Consider the following 16,693-nt stretch of genomic DNA (forward strand, 5'->3'; position numbering starts at 1 on the left):
GTGTCAAATTTAATTGTATTGAGCCCTTGGTAATCAAGTGTTTAATCAACCAACCCCACAAACAAGTATTTGAAAATTACCATTTCCTGAGGAAATAGTGTATGTTGTTAACATCCCTGTTTGAAAGCTACTAGTGAGGATGTGTCTTAAAAATGCTGAATATTCAAAGATCTTTTGGAAGATGATGATCCTGTAAAGGTGTCACCTACTGAGCACACATAAAGCACACAACATTTTGATAAATCTCACCCATCAACAGTACATGTGCTCTGTGCTTTTGTCCAGCTCTTGGACTATCACACCTCCTTGCTGGACAAAGCCCTGTGCTGTAGCTTCATAAAGGAAAGCTTGTCCCTATATCTCTAAAGGTAGGTTTGCTTTAGGAAACAGCCCTGGAGTTGTGCCAAATCTATCTAGTCTGACATGTTTTAGCCTAAGAGAGGGAATGGGCAGGGAACAGGGAACAGCCCAGGTCTCTGGGAATCAAGTGCCTGACCTGGCACCACTTTCCTGTGAATTTGTTCTGTGTTTTTCTTCCACGGCTCTGCAAAATGAAAAAAAAAAAAATCGTTGTCTTCCTTAACAGGAGCTATTGAAGGGCTAAAGATTTAGTGAATCACATTCAAAGTATTAAACAGAGAAACATTTATTCCTTAAAATTTTGTCCACACATATTCTGAGAAGGAAAATATGGATTGCAGTCAGCTGTTCTCTGAAATTCCTTTTGTCCTGACTCATACTTGGAAGGGAATCTGATTCATGTCCAACTGTCTTGTGAGCATCCAGTATAACTTTTCCTTTTTCCAAGGGGGAATGAATAAATCAGTAGCTACTCCCCAGATGAAGTTAAAGGTCTGACTCCAGATGCTGCATGTGCAGTGTGGCAGGTTCCATCACTTCCTTTGCCCTTTTGCACTCTCCGTCTTGCACAGTTCTGTGCACAAGCTAACAACCTGGATCTGTCTAAACAGAAACCCTCAAGTACTAGGGGAAGGAACTTCTTTCCTTTCTTGTATTTTTAATGGTTCCCATCATAATTATTTTTTCTCTTTTTGTCTTTCTGATAATAGAATGTTTCTAGGTCAGAATCCCAGTTGGTCTTGTGCTGGTTTTGGTCCCCAATGCTTATTAAAAAGTCACAAGTCTTTGAGGTTAGCTTTTCCCCAGATCCTAATTTGTGTTAACAGATTTAGCTGATACTGAACCAGTTCTGCTCTAATGGCCAAGGACCAACTTCTGGAATCGATCCAGGTGTCCAAGATGTTTGAAAGTAATTAGTTTTCTTTAAAGCCTTGGGCTGTAAGTGTTGATCTGATATATTTAAAACAGACTTGACTTTCAGAAGGGTATAGTCCTTCTTTTCTGAAAGAGGGGCCCTTCTGTAAGAGTATAAAAAAGGGCACTTGAAATAAACCTACCCCATTTGAGAGGAATTAGGGTAGCACTTTTTTTAGTTTTGGTTTTCAGTAGGAAGTAAGAATAAGAGCAGGATGTTTGTTAACTGCCAAAAGTATGTACTGCAGTAATACTACATAATAAAAAGCATTAGATCAGCAAGGTGTTTGGGCACAGGATTGCAGGCCTTCCCAGCTCCACCAATATTTTTAAAAGCTTTGTAAATCAGGCTCTGTGCTGACCACAGCAGAGCAGACCACATCTTTTACCCCCTCATTTCCGGAGGCAGACAAGGGAGCAAGCATCATATGATTTACACTATGTTCCTTCTTTAAACATTTTTTCCCTGTGACAGCCTCCCCTGGCATTCAGTTCCTTTAGGTCACTGTCTTCTGCATGCCTGTTTAATGTGTGCATGTGGATGATATTATTGAAGTCAGAAAGACTACAGACAAGCATAAGCCTTATCACGATTGGAGTTAGGGCTGGTAAACTTCCAGGTTGGTAATGATTGTTAACATAGCCACATAGAGTTCCGAGCCTAATGATGTCTGCAGTACTTATGTGAAGTTCTGAGACCATTTTCTTTTCTTTTTAAAAGGTAAAATGTAACCTGTTAGCCAAGAAAGTTATCACAGATTCCTGGTGGTTTTTGATTCTTTTGCACATCTCAGAATTTGGATATTGGTTTTGGCTTTGAGATTTTGTCAATGTCTTCAGCATAATGGGTGTATTGGACAAATAAATACCCACAAACTGCCAGGAAAGATAAGTAGTTACCACTTCATAGACAGGATTGCAAAGTCTTTCCATGAGAAATGATTCTGTACTCTTCCCTGCTCCCTTACCTTGCAGGTTCAGTGAACCTATTCTAGGCAATTATATATAGGAAACGCACATCACACCATGAAAACCTCACTGGCTTGACAGTCCCTTTCTGTTAAGCACAGAGTGCTATTCCCTCTATCATGACAGCACAAGACAGTCAGAGGACTCTATTTACTATTTCTTTATATGATTCTTTTGTTTTAACGTGCCTGTTTGGAAGCTGGCCTGTGTTGCAGGCTGTGGGCAGGTGCAGGGACAGCATAGAGCGATTCTTTTGAACCTTGGATTGCAGCACTCATGACCTCACTCCCAGCAGCAAGGGAGCCAAGAAGCTGTCTCACAGCTTTCTCAGGTAAACCACTCTCTGTTAAACCCATAAACACCACTGATCTTTTCTTCTTGCACCTTGGATGCAAGTTTTTTCCTAATTAAGAATTCTTCCTCTTTAAATCCTTTGCAATTCACCTCTAAAATGCAGAAGGTGAACATTCACACCTTCTTACCCCCTCCATAGTGTCCAATTACAGAAACATACAATTAGGGATGTTAATGACAGATTATTAGGCATTAACCTATAATGCCATCCTCCAATAGCAGCAAAAATGGGTCACACTGTAGGTATAATTATCCTGGTTCTCTAATAATATACCCTGGTTGTGCCTTGTTTCTGCGATATATCCCTGGCATTTCAGTACAAAGTACAGGCAGCTCTAGTTGTGTTGGAGAGTGATCTGGAGCAGGCTGTTGAACTGCTGGCACATGGGCCTGGCCTTCAAAGAGACTGAACTAACTAGGCTGTAGCATCTTTCCAACTGAGAGAAAACCAATAAAGGATTTTGGCACCTGCCTTTGTTACCTGCAGTTAGGAAGACAGGCTTTATTCACAGAGGGATGAACTGAGGCACAGCAGGAGAGACAATAGGACTCCTTGGACAATAGAAATGGTGGCCCCACTGCTTCTGTCTGCTCAGCACCAGGGTGGTGGTGCAATATTCTTCAGGAAAGAGGGCACATAGAGGGTGAAGGTGGGCGGGCAGGAGGAAGAGAAATGTGGTGCAGGTGAGTCCACCGGATGAGAGCACAAAGGGAAGTTGTCTGTGATGGCAGAACGGAAATTCTCTTCTGTAAATAGAATAGAAACATGAAAATAAGAGTGCCCAAGAGAGGAGAAAAATGAAATGAAACTTAAGATATCTGAAGGCACCATGCAAATTTTGTGCTGAGAAGGCCAACTGCTTTGTAGTGTGTGCCATAGGAGAAAGGATACAATAGTAAGGTGGCTGTTTAGAGTCCCTAAGTCACTTTATTGACTACCTTGTTTTCCCTTGTGAATTAGCTAGTAGCAAAGGCAGAAAATAAACTTAACACTGTTTCTTGGCTTTCTTGCCAGTAGTCTTTCTCATATATACAGTGGGGCCCTTAAAGCATTCTCACCAAGGCCAGCTACACAAATCTAGGAACTGATCCATAAGGAGATCCTGGAAGGGACTATTTCAAAGCTGTCTAAAAAGGTGTTTTGCCTCCCTAAATGCCAGAATGTGTGTTTTCAGTGCATCTAAAGAATAACTGAGGGGGAAAAAAGAAGAACAAAAGTATTAATCCTACTTTTGGTTTGACTGTGAATTAAGCAAACTCTATTGCCAGTTTCTGAGGTCTTGGTCTTTGATGTTTCTGAACATGCTGGCAGGGTCAAAAATTTGGGCTGTTACATCTCATAAATGAGGTAAATAATATATTGAGGCTATTTCCATGAAAAAAGGGGAAAATAATATGCTGAGATCCTGTCAGAACACTTGTGCTGTACTATCCTGTTCTTGGTGAGAATACTGATGATGAAGGAATGTTGTAGACAGTGAGTGTCAAAAAGATGTCTCTAAAATGTTGTCCTAGCATGTTGTTAATATAGAAAATGGCTTACACCCAGATGCCTGCCTTATGGATCTTAAAAGATCAATGGATGGGCAAGAAAGCAAGAATGTGAAATACAAGTGTGTGCTAGTGTGTGGTTTGCCTGACATTCCCCTCATCTCCTGTGACTTCCTGGGTGGTTTGATGAAAAGCCGTGCCTAGGGCCAATTAAAAACCCACCAGCCCAAAAAAGAGTTCCATTGCAGAAGGGTCAGCAGCAATTCCAGCCTTGAAGTTAGATGCTCAGGTCTGTTGATAAATTCAATTTAATTTAATAGTAGTCTTTTGCTGCACCTATTTAGTGTGTCATTCCAACACCTCAGGACTGCAGTAGTTTAAGGTGGTTCAAAGGCTCCCAGTTGCTTGCACTGGTGGCCTGGCACTATATTATCCTGGCCAGGTGGGTAGGCAATGGCCCAGACTGAGATAGGCAGCAGTGATCACACCAAGTTTGCATTGATCGAGTTGCTTCTCTCTTGTTTCAGAGCAGTATTATTGTTTGCTGTTTGGTCTGTGGTAGCACCCAGAGGCTGGAGATGCTGGTGGACTTTGGTAGCACCAGGAAGAGGAGAAGGACAAGGAGGAGGAAATGCCTTCCCCATAGAACCTACAGCCCCAGCTCCCTCCCGCAATTCCAGGGAAAATAAAATTAATGTTTATGCTTGGTAAAAATGCCCTTCTTCTCCAATACCTGCCTTTGGTGGAGGTGCCCAACACCAACCTCTGCCACACAAATTTCAGACCAAACAGAAAACCCAAATTTGACAAAATAAGGGAGACTCCTTTAAGCCAGCCTATTTTTAGAAGATCCTCTGTGGAGAAAACAAAGTCTAATTAAAAATGGCCTTTACTGTTGCAGTAACCCCCCATTTCACATGTGACCCTGGGAGTTTGTTAAATCTTATTAACAGCCTGAGTACCACTTAGCTTCAAAGTCAAGCCTTCTCCTCCATATCCTGCTGTTTTCAAGGCACAAAGTGAATGTCAGTGTTATTAGGGTGTTCTGCTGTTTAACAGTTATTTTTTGAGAACACTACTTACAAAGATTTAAGGTCTCTTCTTTTGGTAGCTGTGGGTTTAGTGGTTTTGTGCGTGCTGATCATGCATGTGCCAGTGCAAATAACATGAAGGAAAAGATGCCTTTGCAGAACAACGTAGCTTGGAAATTGTGCTTTTTTCATTACCAGCTGTGGAAAAGTCTGTTTTTCCACCAATTGACTTGCATACTCTTTTAGTGATATAATTGGTTCTCAGGAGAGATCACCACAGATAGCAGCATGAACTTCCTCCTTAGGAGGCAATTGCATGTTATATCTATAAAATTCTCTCAAATACTTACAGTTCATCTCCCTTTGTGGCTAATGAAGTGGAGGGGGTTTGATACTTCCCTGTGAGAGCCTCTATGATTCACAAACTGTACATCATGTTCACAAAGGCTCAGAACAGGAAGCACACCTTGGGCATGACTCTGCTTCCTTTCCTCAGTGAGCCACTCCCAAGGCACTTCAGCAGAGCAGCCAATGGACCACCAAACACAGTTGGCCACAGGACAGAAATCCAACAAACAAGTCCTTGCAGACAACAGATCCTTATTATATTTTGGTCTTCCGCAAGCTGTCACCTTTCAGAAGTCTTCATCAGCTGTATGCCAAAGGATGCAGTATGCAAGCATCCATTCCACAAGGGACCAGGATGGCAGGGAAGGGAAGCAGCAGCCCCTCTGTGAGAGATGCTCTGGGCTCCAAGGACACTTCTGTCCTTGTTTTTGGAGGCTGTCAAGGAATTGTGGGATCGATGAGAGGGTTTGCAGTCTTGAGAGGTTTGTTAAAGTGCTTAGCTCTGAACCTTTTCCCACAGTGTGCTTTCATAGGAAACAGCTTGGGAAAACATCTGAGAAAGAACTTGGAGCAGAGCATCAAGGGCTAGACAGGGATGGGGTGGTTCAGCCCATGGGCTTCCAGCTGTGACTGAAAATGAGCAATGGAGACGTTCTACCTGTTGCTGTGATGAGGACCTTGGTGCACAATTTGGGTGCACCTCAGCTCTCCACATCTCTGCCTCAGCAGGAGCAGCAACAGAAGACAGCTGTGGGCAGGGGCAGCACCTCAGGAGCAGCCAGGCATGCTTCATGGAGCAGCAGTGCTTAATGGGATCACCTCTGCTCAGCTGCCAAGCTCCCTTGCCAGATGGCACTGTCTCTACACTGAAACACAGGAGCGGAGGTGGTGATGAGAGTGTGTGTGAGCATGTGACTGATCAGCAATAAGCTTTTCTTACTTTCCATCTATCTCCCTTGTCTGGGTGTGAGCAGACTGTGAGATCTAACAAACCTCAAACCCACTGACAGTGAGTTGCAGAGCCTCTAATTTCCACTGTTTACTAGGCAGGTCCCCCGAGCCTCAGTGGAAACCTCACTGGTGCAAGAGCTCCCTGTCTTCCCACCCTTACTCAGCAAACTGCCAGCAGCACCTCTCACCCCCAGACATTTGCATTCAATTACCTTGAATTTAATCACAGAAAGCAAATTTTGCCTGGCCACAACTTTGAAAGCGCCAAAAACAAGTGCCGCAGGTCACAAACGGTTATATCTGATTCTCCCTCCAGATTTACCACAGGTTTTTTTTCCCCATCCCTGTTATGTGGTGTTGGTATCAGAGCCTCCACCTGGCCAGATGACTCTTATAAGAAACTTGGTTATTAATCAGATTTTGTGGGGATTTAAGTAAAGTTGCAAACACAAGCAGGCAAACAGGAAGTTCTCACTGTCCTTTGAAATGACTACCACTGTTTCTCTGTAAAACCACAGTTGTACATTTCCTCTGCTGCAAATTCTCATACCATTCAAGTTCCCCATAGTAAGTGAGAAGAAAAAACTCATCACAGAAACAGATCAGGAGTTAGAGAGATGATAGCTGACTATACTAATGGCACAGTTTAGACATTTTGGAGCATAAAATAGGTATAACATCCACATGCCTCTTTGGGTTGCTGTCAATACTACCAAGCCATCCACAAATCTGAAATAATTTAAATAGTAGACTTAAATACTAAGAGTTCTTAAAAATCGAGGAAACTAGTTAACAAGGAAAGCAGTCAGCCTAGGAATAGCACACATTGCAACTGACTGCTAGTGCCAATAGGGCAGGAGGAGAAATTTATACCTGAGTTTCATTCACAGTTTTGTAGAATCGTAAGAGTATGGTGAGTTGAAAGGAACCCACAAGGATCATGAAGTCCAATTCCTGTCCCTGCACAGAACATCCCAAGAACACACCAAGTGCCCAAGAGCATTGTCTGTGCTCTTCTTGAACTCAGACAGGCTTTGTGCTGTGACTGCTTCCCTCCCTCTGTGGGGAGGCTGAGTTGCCCTCAGTTTAGAGCATGCAAGTGTCAGTATGAGGACATGTCAGCAGAGTGGTGAGCACAGGGAGACTGCCCATGTCACCCTGACCTGGCCACGATGGGAAGTTCTGACACTTGTCTCTCCACCCTTGCTGAACTGTGGTTGTCAGCTGAACAATACCTGACTAACACACTCCTGAGGGATGCTAGAGGTGGTTTCCACAGCAGGGCTCAGACAGCCTTGCCCAGGTCACATTTCAGTAAGTGGTTTGTGCCTTGGTTTATTAATCAGCTCTCATTGAATGTAGCACTTAAGACACAACATCGTGTGACAAGTATTGGGATGTGAAACCTTTGGGATTAGAAGTCCCATACACCTTCCCCAATTATTCATATGCCTATGTGCCCATTGAAAAAGAAGAGTATTTTGCTATTTTTTAAAATTGCTGTCAAGATCATTCCTCCCTCCCATCCCAGTTCCAAGAGAATCAAGAGGAGAAGCCAATACTCAGATGCTTGTTCAAGTCTGATCCTGCTACAGCCTGAAGCAAAGTGCTTACGCCCCCACTGGCAACTCAGCTTGACTCCTACTAACCTGCTGTGGGCAGGAGCATTAGCTCAGGCTCTTCAGTTCCCCTCTTACCCAAACTATGGAAGTGTTTCTTATTCTGCTGGGTCATGCATTCAAGTGGCAAAATTGTGACTCATTAAAAGGACAAGTTTGGGCGGCGGGGGGGCACAGGAAGGAAGAAAAACAGCTTGCAAGAGATTTCCTGTTTATCCACAGCTTGGGAAAAAAATTGACACAACAGAAAACACACACCCTGGCTCCATTATCTTTGCTGGCATAGTGCTGGCTTGGCTCTGTCCTTACCACTGAAGGCCAGATCCATCCCCGCCGCAGGCGTGTTTATTTTAGAGGAGTTTACTCGAGGGAGAAATCCGGCCCCCGGAGCCTGAATGCTCACAGTGTGCGGGCAAACACACGGGCACCGGGAGCCCCCGCCACAATGCCACGGCACTGGCCCCTGGCCACACCAGGGAGGTCATTTTCTTCTCGGCAATTAGCGAAGTGGTGGCATCACTAAAAGAAGTTGAATAAACACATTCAACCCAGCTGGGTTCCCAGTTTGCTCTGTTCTCACCACTCTTCCTTCTGGGCGCACAGTGAGGCCCCAGCAAGCAAGAGCTCCATGCCTGTGTGCACTGTGCTTTCATTCAGGGCTTGTTGGAAAGGGTTTTTAGGAAAGAGGAGGAGGGGGGAAGTAACCCTTTGGCTTTCTTCTTTTACAACAACTGTCTTCTCTTTCTTTTCAGGGAGGAAAAATGCCAGCTTCTCTAAGAAAACTGCAGCAAATGGCTGTTTTCATGGGACTGTTCAGTGGCGGGGGTTGCATCGTGATGTATAATCTTATGCAAAGTAAGTCCTGGTGTTGTTAGCAACCTTATTTCTCCTCTGCCCCTTTCACTGGCTTTTGTGTAGTGGGGAACTAGCAGCATGCGGGTTCTGAAAAGCGGATGAAGTTAAGGGAAGTGTGGCTGAGCTTCTGGGTTCTGCCTCTGTTGGCTTCACTTTTTTCATCCCTAGGGCTTTTGCTCTCCCAGGTGCTGCTGTGTGCATTTCCAGAGGCGCATATTGCATGGGGAACATGCTGCTGTGGTCAGAAGAAAGTCTGGTTTTTGAAAGTTTTCTGAGGGTGATGGTGAAGTGAAAGCTTCACCTGCAGAAATGCAGGTTTTGTTTCTTAACAGATTTTGTAACTGTAAAAGAGGACCATCTGTGAGAAGGTGTTAAAGTCTAGGAGTTTTATCTGTAAATCTCTGTGTGGTGCTGGCCCTTAAACACAACACACCTGTGAAGTCCTAAGAAATCATGAGTTTCTCCTGAATGAAGTACAGATAAGAGCTGTCAGCACAGAGAACACCAGGACAAAGAGAAAAGCTAGGCAGGGGATGTTGCTGTTTATAGACATCTCTAGTTGCTATGTGTCTTTGGCCAACAATCCACATTATAAGTCCAAATTATAGATGTTTATTGTTTCTAAAACTGCTTTTAGATATTTAGCATCAGAGCAGAAATAAGCTTTGCTTCTCCCTCAGGGGGTGCCATAGGCCTCTTGGCCCTATGCCTCTCCTTTGTTGGTGCTATCAAATGCTATTGCTTTTCACCTACCCTGATACCAGAGGATGCTGCCAGAAAAAAGTGTAGCCAAGCCTGTTTCTCAAGCCCTCAGATAAGCTCTGAAACCTCCTCTTCATTTTACACATATTAATAACAAATCAGACAGGGCTGAAAGCAGGCTTTAATTTTAGGCAGCTCATGCCCCCAAGCTCTGGAGTACATGACAGAAATATGATCTTAAGCTTTAAAATATTGAATCTGGCTTTAACAAGGACATTAGCATTTTTTTAATTTTCAGCTTCAGCACTGTTATCTAGAAATCTCGTGGGGTAGTCACCCCCTGTGCTACACACCAAGCCTGAGGGCTGGTGCCCCACATGCCTTGGCTGTGCAGTCAAGTGGCACATTGCAATGGCTACTTCTGGCTCTCTTGCAATTTCAGTGGCCACTGAGCAGCTGCCTGATAACTCAGCCAGGCTGCTGAGGGAACACTTTCTGCAGCCAAGTGTGTCCTTCTCTATCTTCTAAACAGACACAGAAGCCACACTTAAAACCTTCCTCCCTTGGCTCATGCCTAGAGCTATCCCAGTGCCTTCTGCTCAGTGCACAGAACTAGCCCATACATGGACTATTTAGGAGCAAGTGGCCTCCTTAGTAGTGGGAGCAGTGGGAGCGGATTCCTTCCCTTCCTTTCCTTCAGGCTGAAGGGAAGTTTGCATGCACGTGGTCGCTGTGCAAGCTTGTACAAATACTCAGGTAATCCTATTTCTACTTATTCTCATCACCTCCACACCCTTCTCATGGAAGCAGTCTGCTCAGCCAACTCCAGCATGCTTTCAGCTCCCCTACCAAAAGATGTGGGGACAAATGAATTAACTGGGCATTTAATGTCTAATGCGTGAGATGCTAACAAGGAACAGCTCAGAAGGAGCACCAGGAAATTAGAATCCATTGTCTCCTCCAGCCTGCAGGATGAACACAATGTACTTTTCACATGGTCTGGGTGGCTGTTTGCCATGATTTATAGGTACTAAAGGGTGAGCATGCTGCAACCCCTTTGGTTGGAGCTCCTTAGGATAAGCCAGGGGACACAGGAGGACTAACACAGGTGACAGCCTAGCAAAGCTGTTTCTATGCCAACTGGATGTGCCTGCTCACAGGGGATGCCTCTAATTAGGGAGACGGGCAGCATCCTTCTGCCTCATGCTCCAAGATTAATACTGACAGGCAAGAGACAAAGAAACAAACCTTACACCTTGTTTAAAATCCTTTGAAAGGTAAGGGCAAAGTTACCAGAGTAGGATTTAACAACTACACACTCTTAGCTTAACTCTGCCCTTCTTGATGTCAAAAGAGTGAAGTTACGCCGATCTAGAAACCCCAGCAGGACAGCCTTGAAACTGTTAATAAGCAAATCTCTGTTTTTGTAAGGAGGGTCAGGAAGTCTCCAGCTCCTCTGCTGTGCCCTGTCCATTGGCAACCATGGTACAGCATTTCACAGCCATACGGAGCAACCAGTCATTGATAAATAGCAGTTTGCCACAACTGTCCTCCATGTGCCAACACTGCAGCATCCATCTACAGTGTTGTTGTGGCTGCTCGACCAGTAACTCGAGTGGTGCTTCTTAGTGCCTCCCTTCTAAGGCATCTGTCAGCAGAGTTGTAGCTTCATGGCTGCCACTTGGGAAGCTGTACCAAGACCACAGCTAGAGTTCCACAGCAGCAGCTGTTCCCATCTCAAAGTCTGCAAGGTATTCTCCAATCTTAAAGTATTTTACCTCCAATAGGAAAAAAAAAAAAAAAAAAAAGATTTTTTTTATCAGAACATTTCAGATATTCATTCTTGTACCTCTTTTCCCCTTTCTTTTAGATAACCTACAAATGCATGAAAAGTGGGGAGACACAGCTGTAACCTGAGGTGTATATCAGAATGGAACAGGCTATATTCAGAGCCTTCTTCACTTAAATGAGCTTTATAACATTTGCTTCTCTGATGTAAGGGTGTGTTTCCTCCTTTAGCCAAATTTCTCCTAATTAATAGTTTTGGACTGTATTTTCAGGGAGGGTGTGGTAGTCTAGAGAAAATGTCTTTTTCTTTTTCTTTTTAAGCCTATGTTTTGGTTTTAAGCGAACAGTCTCCTCACTGCCATGTTTCTCTCACCTAGAAAGTTTTGCCAGGACCCAGTATTACCAGCAAGCTTTGGAGCAACTGAACAGCAATCTTGATGCCCTGGAAGCCCTGGGTGCCCCCCCTCTTAAGGTTCACAACATCCACCTGACAGATGGGAGCAATCACGTGGACACGGAAAGGGCGCGGGTAATGCTGGGCAGGTGGTGTGGCAGGGTGGCTTCCCGAGATGCCAGGCAATAAGAGATCAGCCAGGGGATTTTCAGTAGGTCATGAGTCATCTGGGGGCACTGGAAGGAAGTAGGATGGAATACCAGTTGATCTGGAAGAGGAATGTTTTTTAAGAGAATAAATCTACTAGCCTTAGAAACATTAAGAGCAGCATCTCCATATTGTGCTATACGGGCCCATCACAGAATGCCAAGGAACCTCTCAAGATGGTCAGTCCTCCCCCTCACACTGTGAGCCACAAAATCATTTTCAGAGATGTATCAGATCCAGCTTTAAAATAGCACCTGCCTCCCTTGACCCCCCAGATATGTCCCATGCTAGTTTTTGAGCTTTATTCAGAGCAGTTTTACATCCTCTTATGGGCTATGCTGTGCTGTGGTACAGCACAAATGGTGTGGTTTTTAAGAGCACCTGTAAGTTTGTGTCATTGAGAACGGCTGCCCAACCTAAGACTGAGCATGAGGGTTACTCAGTGACTGGAGAATGCTGTGCTGGGTGCTGCAGTATTGCACAAGGCTGCCTTGTATAGCCGAGGGCTGGGCCCAGGCAAACCTTGCAAACACAAGTCCACTTCCACTTGGCATTGATGCCTCAAGAGTACTTTCCATCGGTGTTTTTACCCCTTAGTCCAGGACTGGCTGCCCTTCCCTTGTTTTGCTAGTAACACCAACACTGAGTGCTCCTAGCAACATTTCCAGGTACTTCACTAGGGTAACTTATCACATTGGAATAATACTGTTTTTACTGGTGAGTAGTTACGACTCCCAGGGACCAAGCAAGGGCACTGAAGAATGGGTCAGATGGTACAATGAAATATGGCTATTAGGATAAGATAAAAAAGCTCCCAACCTTTAACCAGCTCACATAAAATTACTTTCCATTTCACTTCAGCCAGGCTGCACTTGCCTGATACCCTGGACCAAAACATTTCCTGTGTTTTATAGATTCCACCAGGGAACACATCTAAGGACAAAAAATAGTGCAAAGCCCCACACAATATTCTGGTTGAAAAGAAGATAACCTTTCCCACGGGTGTTTTCCTATGTCACTGTTTAAGAATGCTGGTCGCCTGGGTGACTCAGGGTGAGGTCAAACCCTGCCTTCTACTGACCTCACCCAAGACACAAATCACCAACTTTCTTCTCTACTTTTTCATGCTCCTAAGTATTCATGTTCTCATGAAATAAACTGGTTAATCATCAGTATACCACAGGTCGATTTACTGACTTCACAACATTCCCAGCTCCTGGGTCTATTTGCAAACACCTGGCATTTTCTCTGTGATTGCATCACTACCAGCAAATGCTACATCTGAAATATTTCTTTTATTCAGACATTAGACCCAGTACAATTGGCCATGGGCACTGCTGCAGCTCCAGCTTTGTTTGTTAAACAGATAAGTGGTAAAATTTGTGATACAAAAAAAAGAGTCATTGAACATCTCATTGCATCAGTGTGTTTTAAGCAACTGATATGCAGAGGATCTCAACCTACAGGCTTGTAATGGTTATGGGAAGCTCTGACAGTTCAGGTCACCTCTGGATGACCATGCATTCTGGTAAGGAAAGGTGTTTGCTCATAAATATTTCAGGGAGCCAGTGGTTTTCCCTGGGGGCTGCAGCTGTAACACAGTACATTCTTTCGGCAGAGAGAGATTAATGTACGGCAGAGCAGACATACTTGTGTAGCCACACAGATGTTAGCTGTTAGAATAGCTGAGTCCAACTCTGAAATACAGAAAAAAAAATATAGTGTTAAAAAGGTGTGACTCTTTGACTAGAAGGAGTAAATGTCTGCTTCATAATATGCTTTGCTGAATCTTTAATGTGTTTTTATACTTGCAGATAAAGTTACCAGTCTCTGGAACAAAATCGGCGGGCTACCTCTACATTAACTCAGAGATGGACCACTCCCGTCAGTGGTGTGTACTGGGGGGGGGTTACAGGAGAAATGGGAAAGAAGTTGTAGGAGAAAAGAGTAGAGCAAGATATTTTCTTTAGTCATCCTTGTTGCTGAGGTCATGCACACAGATCAAGCAGAAACTCCTGTCTGAAGGTCCTGTGAAAAGGTTATGATTTTCATTAGGACAAAAATGTAAGTTAGCTGAGAAATATTTTGAATCCATCTCTCTGAATGTGAATAGAAGAGCAACATGAGCCATTCCTTTGAGTTGTGTTCTGCAAACTGCAACTCAGTACATGTACAAATACTGTGAGCCAAGGTGAAGTATTGTCCCCTCCCACCTGGCCTCCTCACAGAGGTGCAGAGGCTGTTATACAGCAGTCCTAATTCTAGTCTGGTATTATGGATTGCAATAAGGGAATCACACATTATGTCACAGCTATGCAAGGTAAAACACAGAGCTAAAAACACAGAATTTTTTTAAGCTACCCAAGAAGTGTGGTCCTTGTGGTCAAAAAATATGTGCTAGTACAGATACATTGTAGTAGAAGGATACTCTGATACCATATCATAAAGAGGTGACTTTACACTTTTGTAATACAGAAGCCTGAAAACCTCCTTTGTCAACATTAAACTGGTTTCTGGAACTGAGCAAAGAATTACTGCATTAACTCAAAAGTTTTACTAGATGCAAACCTCCTGTTAGGTACTTCTGTTAGCTCTGTTTAGAAACCAAAAGCTACAAAACTTGTACTCAGCTGCCACCAGCCATATGGTGGTGTTTTCAATTCATAATTAGATGAGCATGACTTATTGGCTTTCTCTTCTGGGTAAGTATGGGAAGGAAGGTGTAAAAGGATGTGAGAAACACTAGGCTGGGACTTGAGAAACTCAATACTGGACCTCGCCTCCTCCCTAATGACCAGGGATAACCAGTGGTCCCCAGCCCCATTTCTTGCACACCTCACTTCACTGGTGCCTGAGCTCTGATCTTCTCACTTCTTCTTAGCCCCTCCTCACAGACAGTTCCCTGTTATTCCTGGTTCACAGTTACTGTGAAGATAACTGAACATTGCAAAATATTAAGCTACAGCAGTGCATACACATCTCTTGAAGTTTTGTTTTAAAGTGAGCTCTTTGTACATTTCTGCAAACCTAAGAACACAAAAGGCATCTGCTTGTAAAAGGATTTGTGGCAGATAAATCTGTCAGACTCTACCAAATCCACCCATGTGCAGGCTCCTGTGCACAGCTTCACATGGGGCTGAGACAGGAGTTGGTGCCCTTGCATCCCACTGAGGAACTAACAGTAAAATGGCTGGGAGTAAGGAGCAGGTAGGTAAGTAGGCCATCCTGGTGGGATGCTGCAGAGTGTGTGTGTGCCTTTCCAGGGGAGACCAGGGCAGTTCTCACACCGATACAGACAGAGCTAAATGACACCAGGAACTGGGTGCTCTGTGCAAGAGTAGCTGAGGCACCAAAGCCACTGAAATGCATCCAACTCTGAGTGTGCAGACTGTCCATAGTGGTTTATTTTATTAAAGAGAAGACAACTGAAAAAGAAAATCTGGAGTCTGTGAGCTTGTTTGGTCCAGGAGGAAGTGGCATTCACCCAGAGGCAAGGGCAGCCAAGGCATTGCAAAATTACTCTTGCCTGCCCTGAAGTGACCAAGACAAGGGCTGAGCCCCCAGGGCCACACTGTGGGGAAGGAGCAGGTCACCTCTGAGCCCAGTTACTTGGCCTGAGAGCTGAGGGCTGCTGAGCAGAGCCTTACTGCAGACCCATTGCACAGAGGTGCAGCAGCCTGATTACCTAATTGTATGTACTCAGCACTGACTCCAGCAAAAGCAGAGCTGGGCCAGTGCCAGGAGCTTTTGAAAAAATCCTATTTTAGTAGCCCAAAATAATAGTCCTTTCCAGCTGGAAAAGCAGCATGAGCAGTTTCTCAGAAGTGGCTTTGGAGCAGAGCTTAGAGGAAGGAAAAGGCTCCCCCTCAGTCTCCAACAAATGCAATTTTCCTTCTTTGAGTAACCACTGCTGTACCCTGTCAGGTTTTCAACAGTCACATTGAGCGATCACACAGTGTTCAAAGTCTTCCAAGCCAGAATAATTCCTTAGCAACACTGTCTGGCTCCAAGGCTGGAGAGGAGTGGAGCAAGGAATGCACCCGCAGGATGGAGAGGAAAAAAGGCACCAGGTCGGGGGAGGAATGTCCTAAGAAGAGCTGGCAGGTTTTTATTTGAATTGCAACAAATAGGAACATGCATACCAGACCTTTAAATCCGGGCTGTGCTACAGTATTAGGGAGAACAGCTTTCAGAAGCTGGCACTCATAAACCAGGTTTTAAAACACTTCAGAGAATTTTTAAAAGCAATGGATGTGTGGAATGATTTGTTTCTCTGTGCCAGCTGTTTCTACACTGACTTTACCATGTTAAAAGTGATTGCTACAAGTTAAAAATCTTCTTTGGTTTTTTGTCAGCTGGTGCCTTCAGGATGTCACCTTGAAACTGCGGGATGGTCAGAATATTCCTATTTACCACTCTCCAGTGGAGAGCACTGGTGTGCAAGAAGGGTAAAAATCAGGGACAGCTGCATCTCCGCCTCCCATTGAGCCAAAGGAGCCATTAATCGATTGCATCCTGCTGTGTCTGTGAAGGTACACAGTTGTCACAAGTGACAGTTTCACTTAAGCGGGTGCTCTCAAGACAATTTTCTCTCTAAGATTGACCTCATCATTGTTGTAATTGTAATTTCTTTCTTTTGCTGGTTTATTCATGTGTTTAACAGAAGCCTAAAATAAATATCTTGCAAAAGAGTTGCTGTTGCAGAGAAG

At 44.2% G+C, this 16,693-nt stretch overlaps 1 protein-coding gene across 3 annotated transcripts in view; it reads left to right on the plus strand.

The window, feature by feature from the left end:
- COA1 (cytochrome c oxidase assembly factor 1) overlaps nucleotides 1-16,693 on the plus strand; it is a 52,817-nt gene extending 36,124 nt beyond the window's left edge. For 2 of the 3 annotated variants that reach the window (XM_083859220.1, XM_083859219.1), the window contains 4 exons: nucleotides 8,791-8,893; nucleotides 11,761-11,912; nucleotides 13,799-13,875; nucleotides 16,340-16,692. In XM_083859220.1, the coding sequence (XP_083715346.1) occupies nucleotides 8,800-8,893; nucleotides 11,761-11,912; nucleotides 13,799-13,875; nucleotides 16,340-16,436 (420 nt within the window). In that variant the 5' untranslated portion in view covers nucleotides 8,791-8,799 and the 3' untranslated portion in view covers nucleotides 16,437-16,692. Of the gene's footprint in view, nucleotides 1-8,790; nucleotides 8,894-11,760; nucleotides 11,913-13,798; nucleotides 13,876-16,339 lie in introns of all 3 variants that reach the window. The other variant, XM_083859221.1, reaches the window with a different exon arrangement.

This window comes from Zosterops lateralis (assembly GCF_965231275.1).
Source record: "Zosterops lateralis genome assembly, chromosome: 1".
NCBI classification, from domain to species: domain Eukaryota; kingdom Metazoa; phylum Chordata; class Aves; order Passeriformes; family Zosteropidae; genus Zosterops; species Zosterops lateralis.